The sequence below is a fragment of the Lytechinus variegatus genome, chromosome 1 (assembly GCF_018143015.1).
Source record: "Lytechinus variegatus isolate NC3 chromosome 1, Lvar_3.0, whole genome shotgun sequence".
Taxonomy (NCBI): Eukaryota; Metazoa; Echinodermata; class Echinoidea; order Temnopleuroida; family Toxopneustidae; genus Lytechinus; species Lytechinus variegatus.
Window position 1 is genome coordinate 86,782,617 of NC_054740.1, and position 10,445 is coordinate 86,793,061.

At 37.2% G+C, this 10,445-nt stretch overlaps 1 protein-coding gene across 1 annotated transcript in view; it reads left to right on the plus strand.

The window, feature by feature from the left end:
- Positions 1-6,908, plus strand: part of LOC121426449 — a 34,680-nt gene extending 27,772 nt beyond the window's left edge. The window contains exon 12 of the mRNA XM_041622756.1: positions 6,164-6,908. Coding sequence (XP_041478690.1) covers positions 6,164-6,343 — 180 coding nt within the window. The 3' untranslated portion in view covers positions 6,344-6,908. The remainder of the gene's footprint in view (positions 1-6,163) is intronic.
- The last annotated feature ends 3,537 nt before the right edge of the window (positions 6,909-10,445 follow it).

Genomic DNA, 10,445 nt, shown 5'->3' on the forward strand with positions numbered 1-10,445 from the left:
GTTTTTTGCGAAATGATCACAATCTTCAATGTGATGATCTCTCTCGCAAAAAGGGCACATTGAGAAGAAGCCATGCCTATGCTTAGACGATACCCTGGACTGTTGCTTGATTCCTTTTCTTGTCCGTTTGTAACAAAGGTCCTTGCTTTCACACTCCTTTGATTCGTTTGGAAGCTCGGCTTTGTCTCCTTAGATAATGGCTCCAACTAAGGGATGTTTGCCTTGCTTGCAGCTCTCATAACGAACTCGGCGAAGTCTGTGAACGAAGGGAAGCTTTGTGGCCCTTTATGAGAATGCCATCTATCGATTTCATCATGCCACTTTCCTTCTAAATACCGTAGGCTGGTAATTTCGCCACTAGCTTCACATTTTCTTGAGGGTAATCCAGAATTCCCAATTTGCGGACTCTTTTAGCTGCCACAACTTTTTGAAGAAAATCTGCATAGTCCCTCAATCCATTGGCATCGCAGCTTTAAATCTTTGGCCATGAAGTCAGTGTCTTTGTGTAGGAGACACTTATTGTATTTGGATCCCCAAATCTGTCCTCTAGCTGTTTCAAAGCCTCTTGGTATCCATCACACCCTCCTATCAAAAGATGGTTCATTGTCAGTCAGTTCAATATCTACCTCAAAAATTTGGACAACTAGATAATTCGCCATAGAGAGAAAATGCATCTCTAGTATGCATCAAAATGAGAACTATTTCCTACCTTTCATCTTGAGACAGAATGTGTTTCTTTATTATCTCTTCTTCTGTCATGTCAACAATGGGATTATTGGGGTCAAGATGGGGGTATCTCTCCAAGTTATTGATTCTAACTGCCTCTGTGTTTGAATTCATCTGTGTCACATTCAAATTGTCCATAGAGTTTAAAGTCATGTTAATGTCATCAATTGGCAAGTCATGGGTCACATTTATAAGATCGCTAGTGTCTAAAAAAAAACAATAAGTCTACCCTTTGCCAAATGGACTGGCTTGTCTGTTGAATTGGTTACAAGTAGCTGTGTTTGTCCCTTAACTAACTTGACTGTCATTGTATGTAGATGGACAGTGCATGCCTAGGTAACTGTTCATGCTGTCAATATGACATCAGAATTGCACAAGTGGGGTGGGGCTTTGCCATGTATTGTCACAAATTTAGAAGTGCCAGGGTCAATGGTCATGAGACCTTAGATTTAATCTTGAATACATGATTCCTAAAATGTAGTGTACCATCTAAATCAGAAAGGGAATTGTTGCCCAAAATCATGTCTACTCCCACAAGATTGTTTACTACGAAAGCGGAGATTTCAAACTTATGACCCTGAATGAACACATGTAGTTTGATAGCTGAAAAGGCTGTTAGGAATTGACTGTTTCCGATTTTAAACCTAACTGGTCTTACTTTCTGTTTAGGGAGGCTAGAAAGGTAGGAAGATGATTGAAAATAATTAGCGGAGATTATATTCTTGGTTGCTCCACTATCAACAAGATGAACACATTCTTGCCATTTGGTAAGCGACCTTTCACAAAGTTTCTATCTGTCAACTTAAGTTCTACATCCTCAGTTCCTAAATGAGTCGAAGTCAAGTCACTGTCAGGCTTGGTCTGATTTTTAGATCGGGAAGGAAGATAAGCGTTGTTGACTCCTTCCCGTCCTAAAATCCTGTTGCTGTTGGCTGTAGCCCGTCCGTTGTCTGTAGTATTGTTGTTGCTGCCCATTGTATTCATGTCGTGGCTGTGTCTCCATCTCCCTAAGTTGTAGTCGACATTCCCACCAGACATGTCCTGGAATGCGACAATAGTCACATTTCAGTCTGGGTCGCCGGCCAGTAAAGTCATGGTGATGGCAGTATTGGCTCCTACCGCGTCTAGTATCATGATACTGATAGTCGCGATACCGATCACGACTTTGGTCTTGTCGTTTTATATACTCTTATTAAGGTTGCTTGGTCGTGGTGTCAGAGATTGTCAGTGTGGTCTCTGTCATTATTGGTGTGTCGGTCATTTTCATTAAATTGATCTCCTCCCTGAGAAGATCAATTTCTGCTTGGCCAGAAAAGGTCAGCTCTTTTCTTTGTGGAGTCGAGTCCTTTCTTAAGTCAAGAAATAGCTGCGCCTTAGCTGCTATTTCGTCAGAAGTTATGTCAGAGGCTGGGGCAGACATCAATATTGTAGCGCGGCATTCAATAGGCAGAGAGTCAAGCAATCTGTGTTTAAAATCTGTGTCTCACCATAATTGATATAACACGCAGTCTGTCGAAGTCGCTGGAGATACACCTCTGCGCTCTCCCCATCAGTCATCGTCATTGTGTTAAAGTCCCTCACATGGCTGTATGAAGACTAAGCTGTGCTAAACCTTACAAACCCGTCTTTCAAGTCGTCATATGAATTAAAAATCAGTCCGTCTATCCATAGTCTAGCCTGTCCCTGCAATGTGCGATAGAAAGATCAGAGTATTGTCTGGTATTGTTCCGGGTCAGTTGAGTCTATATTGAAAGTCTGTCTGTCATAGTGTATGTCGTGGCATATTCAATTGGGATGTTGTAGTGGTCATCTTAATGGTCAAGTTATTACTGTTCAATAATTGGTAGGCAATGTTCAGCCAAATATTAATGTAGAACTTTAAGAGAGAGAAATATACTCCTACACTGTTTAATACTAATATAGGTGGAAATGAAATTCCAGGATAAGGAATTAAATCTAATACCATGTAATTGTCTAAATCAATAGATAAACAATAGATACAAAGGAATGCTAAATATCATCTCTCACTTTCACTCATGGAATCAATCAAACATTTACAATCACTACCATACCCTAGCTACAGATTTGGTTGCCCTACCTATCATCTTATTTAGTACTCTATTGGAAGGGGGCTGGTACGCTCAGCCTTTTTAGAGGAAGTTAGACCTACTGCCCGCCCTTAAGCAGAGGTCTTCCTTCGTTTGTGGTTGGGAAATACCCTTCCGTTTTACCCTATCAATGGCCAACTGGAGGCGCGTGCTGTAAGCAGTGATTGATTCATCCAACCCTTGCCTGGCGGAGTAGAGTTGCTGCAGCAATACAGCCCGACTCCACGGTTCCATAAAAACCTTCCACTTTGTCACGGATTTGTTCGAAAGAGGAATCTATCCTGTACTTAAGACAATTTGGCCTGCTTCTCTCAGTGACCTTCTAACTTACCTTACCAGCGATTTTGCCCCACAATTCTTTCCACAATGCCCACCTTTGGGTTTGGGCTCACCCGAGAAGAGGGACAACTAAAGTGGCGTTTGAGTAATGGTCTGAGTTTTGGCTGTATTATCTGGAAGGCCATGTATTGTCACAAATTTAGAAGTGCCAGGGTCAATGGTCATGAGACCTTAGATTTAATCTTGAATACATGATTCCTAAAATGTAGTGTACCATCTAAATCAGAAAGGGAATTGTTGCCCAAAATCATGTCTACTCCCACAAGATTGTTTACTACGAAAGCGGAGATTTCAAACTTATGACCCTGAATGAACACATGTAGTTTGATAGCTGAAAAGGCTGTTAGGAATTGACTGTTTCCGATTTTAAACCTAACTGGTCTTACATGGTTTAGTTTTATATTGCTTTAGCAGCTTCACTACAGTGCCTTAATGTGCAGTGTGCATTACCAGTCAATTCACCAGTTAAGGAGTCCCTCCCAAACTGGATGTGGGAAATGTCCCCTACAGTTTCTAAAAATTCCCTTAGACTATCTTCGGTGGTTGTGGGACTTACATGTAATCACCTAACTAAAAAACACAATCTGCCTTTACTGATGCCATGTTTGAAATATTACAGTCAATACACTAATATCAAAAATTGAAGGGAAGTGCCTAAAGCATCATACACTCAAGCAACTCATTCATTAATTCACTGAACACTGATGAAATCAGATATCATTCCTTCCCCAAAAATCTGAACAGAAAGCTCAAAAATTGTCACAATGTATATAGAGGGAAGTAATAAAAACATAACTATGAATTCTTCTGGTTCGCATCTGTTTCTAAATATTCATGCATTTACTAATTACATGTAATCACGTAACTAAAAAACACAATTGCCTTTACTGATGCCATGTTTGAAATATAACAGTCAATACACTAATATCAAAAGTTGAAGGGAAGAGACAAAGAGAGAGAGGGGCAGAGCAACTTGTATACCTTCTTGCAAGCACAAAATAGAGTAACTGATAAGTAACTTCTATATAAAACTTCTAAACAATATTAAAATATTAAGGCAGCAACAAACATAAGCACTGGAACACAATAGAAATAAGGTGTCATATGCGTTTAATTAATTCTCTGACCTCAAAACTGTCACAGAATCAAACAAAACTTATAACAACGAATGACTATTATATTTCTTCTATCTTCTCACTGCATATACTATAAGACATATTATCCAAACCTAACTAAAATGAATGTTCAAATAACTTATTTACCAGGAAATGTTTGGGAGATGGGGAGGAGAGGAATTAGTAAATGGAGAAAATGTTAGTAGAAATTAAGTGGCCACTTACATATGCGATCGCAAGTTTATAAAACAGTTCAGTTGCTGACAGGGACTTTCCTGATGGGGGCGATGACAACAGGGACGATTCAATGACGTCTTGAACGATGATGGCAATGATGAGGAATGGATCAATGAGGTGATGACAAGGACTGTATCGATGAGGTGATGACAAGAGCGGGAACAATGGGGCGACAACGACGACAGGAGCAGTGAAGGACGAGGACTGGAGTTTAATTGATGAAGACGGCACAAACTTGGAAGAACTCGATAGGTTATAGCAAAAGGAATGAAGGTTTCCAGTTGCCAACTGTCTGAAATACTTGAAATATACTTTTCTTTGTTGCAGTCCACTTAATGCTGTGCAAAATAATATTCTGTTGGCCTGGCAAACTTCTTCATTCCAGGTATTTTTAGTAGCTATATTTTATGATGATGACGATGATGGGAGAAAATGCAGGGTGGGTAGCAAAAGAGGGGCATCAAAGAGGCGGTATTAAAAGGGGGTTGCCAAGTGAGAGGTCCAGATGCAGGTGTCCAAGTGAGGAAAACTAGCTTGGGGTCATCTTTCATTCCTAATTACATATTTACTTAACTAATAGGGGGGTAGAAGATGCAATATTGGTATTTTTGCACCGTTTATATGACCACTTAGATAATACGAAAGCATACACTCGACCATTATTTATAGATTTTTTTAGTGCATTCAACACTCTCATACCACATTTGCTTACGAGAAAATTGATCAGTTTGAACATGCACCCACAACTTATAATGATAGTGCAAGACTTCTTGTTGTGCAGAGGACAGCAGTCCATTATACAAATGACTGTGTCTGCGCAGGTGACAATTGTGTAATGATAAAATACGTGGACGACACAGTCATAACGGGGTATATCCGATCAAATGATAATGCCGACTCTTTTCAACTATTCAACGGTTCGTTGATTGGTGTGATAACCACCATTTACAACAAAATGAAAAAAATGGTGATAGATTTTCATAAGAACACCCAGGTTGATCACGTGCCCCTTTGTATCAAGGACACTGCCGTCGAGCAGGTGAGTATGAGTACCTGACTGGTCAAGTGATGTTATACAGAATAAATGTAATCAAAGGCTCTTTTTCCTCAGACAAATAAGGAAAATATGTGTAGATAGCACTCTCCTTGTCTTGTTTTACTAGTCAATTGTTCAGTCAATCTTAATATTTAATTTCATTTTGTTTCATGTAGACCTACGTTCTGCAGTCTATTTTTAAAACCCTATATTTAGTTGTACAATCACTTTGAAACATAAATGTATGAGCATGATACATGGTGTTTTGTTGGGTTAAACATCACAAGACCCGCTAGGAGTCTAGAATTTTGGATAATTGAGAACTTCATGAGTTTGGTCAAATTTGTGGAGTGCACTATCATTTTAATAATCCTCCTTAGTATTAGATTAATGTCCAGTATTCCCTTTTCATTGAATTACATTTTGAATTTCCAACATCCTGATATCCAATAAGATACTGAACATGTAATGTTGTACCTTGTAAATATGAAACGAGTCTCCAGCTGGCGCCATTCAGCCATTTGTCTCTATCATGAATACTGAAATTGCATCGCATTGTCATTCAACACTTTACGAAAAGAATATCCATTATCTTCCCTTAGGTATGGGCCAAGGCAACTCAAAAGCTTGTCTCTTCAATACACCCATCAGCCAAGCACCTTCTAATAAATGGAGCAGACCATCGTATGTTATATCGCAATCCAAACGCAGTGGTAGAGCCCATCAAGAAACTTGTCAGACACTGGAGGCAACGACAGACCAAATCTACCAAGGGTGGATGACCCTAACTTTATAGCTGCTTGTGGGTGATTCCATCAAGTTGGTGACCAATTTGTGTGATTCTTACTTTGTCCCTGAAACATAAGCTAACTAGGTGCCCCCTGATCTGTTTGAAATGATTTCCTAAAATGGAAAATAGAGATTTTCTTCTTATGGGAGGGGGATGTTATTAAAGGATAACGTTCCGTTATAGTTCTTTAGTATATCAAACAGTGGAAATTCAGGAGCAACAATTCCCAAACTCGCACAAGCTGGGCTACAAATTAATGAAATCACTCATACTCTTTGATAGGTTTTGTAGTTAGTTTTTGTAGGTAGTTAGACTGTATTTGGATAAGACATCAGGCAGCTATTTCATAAAGGGATCAATATATAGTACAAACGACTGGAACATGATTCTTTTACTATTGAACTCGGTTCTAGATCCTCTTTTGTTGCATCAGCTCAAGTTGAAACTGATCTTTCGTCATTGAAATTATTGTTGTTAGCAAGCAATACTTGTCCAAATTTTATAGGGGTTACATAAAACTCAAAGTTCACTTTGTTGAAAAAATAAAGGAAGAATTTTGGATTATGTAAAATAGAACATAAACCAGTTGATTGTAAAGCTATACTGGACAGCCCATTGGGCCCTGTATTACAAAGCTTAGTGTTTGATTATAGGGCTGAGTTTTACGATTGATTACATTTATCATTGTGCACAATCAAGCATACAAATCAACTTTATGATCAATCACTAAGCTCCTTGTTACAGCCCCTCATCTAGGATATGCACTGCGATATCATGCATTACTTCTCATCTGTATGCCCAGCACAGAAAGGGGCGCAGTCACATAACTCAACACAATACTAATGTTTCAAAACTGTATGTGGTGACCAGGGTTTTGTTTCACAAAGTTGATCATGAATTATGCATGATCTTACAATCAACCTGTGACCCTTTCTTGTGCTAACTTTTCTCAATTATGTTTATTTTCATTAGTTTTTTTAAATATGCCTTTATAAAAATGAAAATTGTTAAGCAAGGACACAAATGGAAAATGTGCAATTGATGAATATTTTCTTAGAATTACAGTTAGTTCAATTTCATCGAATGGGAAATTTGGGGCGACTCATTTTCTCAAGAAATGGCCATCAATTGTTAATCATATAATGTGTAATTTTATGCATTGGCTCCTGGGCAACAGCACACGTCTTTAATGGAATGTTGTGTAGCAATTGTGAATTTGGGGCAAGGGTCAGAGTGATTGACACAACCCTTACCCCACGAAAGGTCAATGATCAATGCAAAGTGACGCAAGTACTATCCCAGTGGTATAGATGTTCATCATTTCTTACCCCACACTTGGAGTAAGTGTATCAATGGTTTAGTCAGGAGGAGTTTTCCAGGAGATGGTAGAAGCAGAGGGAAGGGGGATGAGTTACAGCTCTTTTTGTACGGATAGCAAAGGAACAGGAACTAGAATAATTTAATTTTTCTATAGATTTAGAGTACATTTTGATGATTATTTTACACATGACATTCCATTGCCTTCTTTATATTTATACAATAAGTACAATAACAATTTGTTACAACGAATAGTACTGCTGATCTGTAATTGGTTAGTGGTGTCATATTGCCCGACTTAAATGCTTAATAAGTGTTATTCTAATCATGATTGAAGTAAAACTTCCATGTATTTCTGAGTGCATTCTGTAATTGTCAACTTTCACATCTGTCAGGTAATTTGACCCTAACCTGTCTCTGGATGTGATTCCACAGCTATTCACACATTCTCTTTAGCAAACAGAACTCTTAATGACATTAAAGAACATTAACATTTGCTCTTGTGATATATGCTCCGGTCTTAATATCTCAGAGGGCATAGGGTAGAGTTAGGATTGTATGTAGATGTTGTTTTTTGTTCAGAATAGGGTAAAGAGTAAGGTTAGGGTTTTATTTCATTTTTTAGTTTTGGGTTTTGTTTGGCTAAACATGCCGATTTTTCATCTGATCAATTGTCAACAGGGCAAATGTCTTGGAATTGTTCCACTTGCCAAGGGCAATATCTTTTATTTATTTAATGATATATAACAGAAGTTTATTTATGCTTCTAATCAGTTCAAACCAAGAAACTCACAAACTATGTTTAGGGTCTTCCAAAACAGAAATTGCCTTTAAATTACAGGAGAGGCTCAAGATTAATGTTCCTGTTTGATTTATTCTAGAATAAGTTCTTATTGAATCAATTTAAATTTAAATTGCCTCTCTTTTCTTATTGGAACCTGATGTTTTATTCAGTGTTATTTTGGGTAGAAGGAAATAAAGGATGTCATAGAGATAGAAATTATCCCTTTTTGTCATGTGCCTCAGGGATTCTATGTGGGGAAGATGTTTTTAATAAAGAAATTGTGTTTTTAATAAAGAAATCATGTTTTAATGATAAAATTGTAACTGAACCAATGTAGTTTGTTAATAACATTGTGTGGTGGAAGATAGTTGTTAGAAATGACAAAAAACTAAAACCGTATGGATTTGAAGAAAAATAAGAAACGTGAGAATGTAGAATATAAAACATATTTCAGATATTCTCTTAAATTCACAGGCATCCTGCTACTTTATTATGGTAACATAAATAGTAAAATTTGATTCAAATTCAAATTAGCATAGCCCACTTGGACATTATTGTATCAATGCAAGAGCTGTACATGTATACGAATAGGTAAAATAAAATATGTACTTGGTCACATTGGACACCATTACCAGAAATTATCCACAAAGCTTCTGTTGGTAAACAACAGGACTATGTGATGCTCGTGTCCTTCATAAACCTAATTATGGTTTCGTGAAACCCTTTTCCTGGTCTCACTGCATAAAACTTGCCATGTATGAAATCAATACAAGCTAATTTTTACTATTCACTTTACTGAACAGGGGCCTGCTGCAGAAAGATTAGCAATCAATCGCATCTCTGATCATGCATAACTGGATTTCCTAACAATCAACAGTGTGCATTTGGGAATTGTGATTGATTTTTCAACTTGCATTTAACTCTTTTTGCAACGGACCCCTAAATATGCCCAAACATACCAAAATTATTGATCATATAAAGACACATGCTTCACACTCTGTAATAGAATAGCACAGTTTAAGGTCAAGTCCACCTCAGAAAAATCTTGATTTGAATCAATAGAGAAAAATCAGACAAGCACAATGCTGAAAATTTCATCAAAATCGGATGTAAAACAAGAAAGTTATGACATTTCAAAGTTTCGCTTATTTTCAACAAAATAGTTATATGAACGAGCCAGTTACATCCAAATGAGAGAGTCGATGATGTCACTCACTATTTCTTTTGTTTTTTATTGTTTGAATTATCCAATATTTCAATTTTTATGAATTTGACGATTAGGACCTCCTTGCCTGAAGCATAAAATGTTAAAATAATGCCAATTCCATGTGTTCAGGGAGGAATGAAACTTAATTTCACATGAAAATGACGAGAAAATAACAATATTTCATATAATAAAATACAAAAGAAATAGTGAGTGAGTGATGTCATCAACTTTCTCATTTGGATGTAACTGGCTCGTTCATATAACCATTTTGTCGAAACTTTAAAATGCCATGACTTTCTTATTTTACATCCGATTTTGATGAAATTTTCAGTGTTATGCTTGTTGAATTTTTTCTCTTTTTATTCAAATCAAGTTTTTGTTGGGGTGGACTTGTCCTTTAAATACACTGAAAGAACCATTCAAAACACAGAATATGAATTATTTCAGCCATGTCTTCATCTGCCTCTCCTGGGTGGAGAGAGACATATGAAACAAATTAATTGCTGAATTGATCTCGGTGCTCTACTGAATGCAGCATAGATTGCATGAGGCATGCCATGGTAATAATGAAATTAGAGTTGCTAAATTGTGATGCCAATCAAAAGGCAAAAATATATGTGGTCATTAAAAATCCTAGTATTAGCTAGTGGCTACAGATTACATGTGCAAGCGCATGTACAATTACAAGGCATGAGCAAAGGAAAAGTAATAATTTTAAAATTTAAAAATAAATTATGACCATTAGAACTTTACAGCTTTCACATAGGAATAAAGTTGGCTATGAAG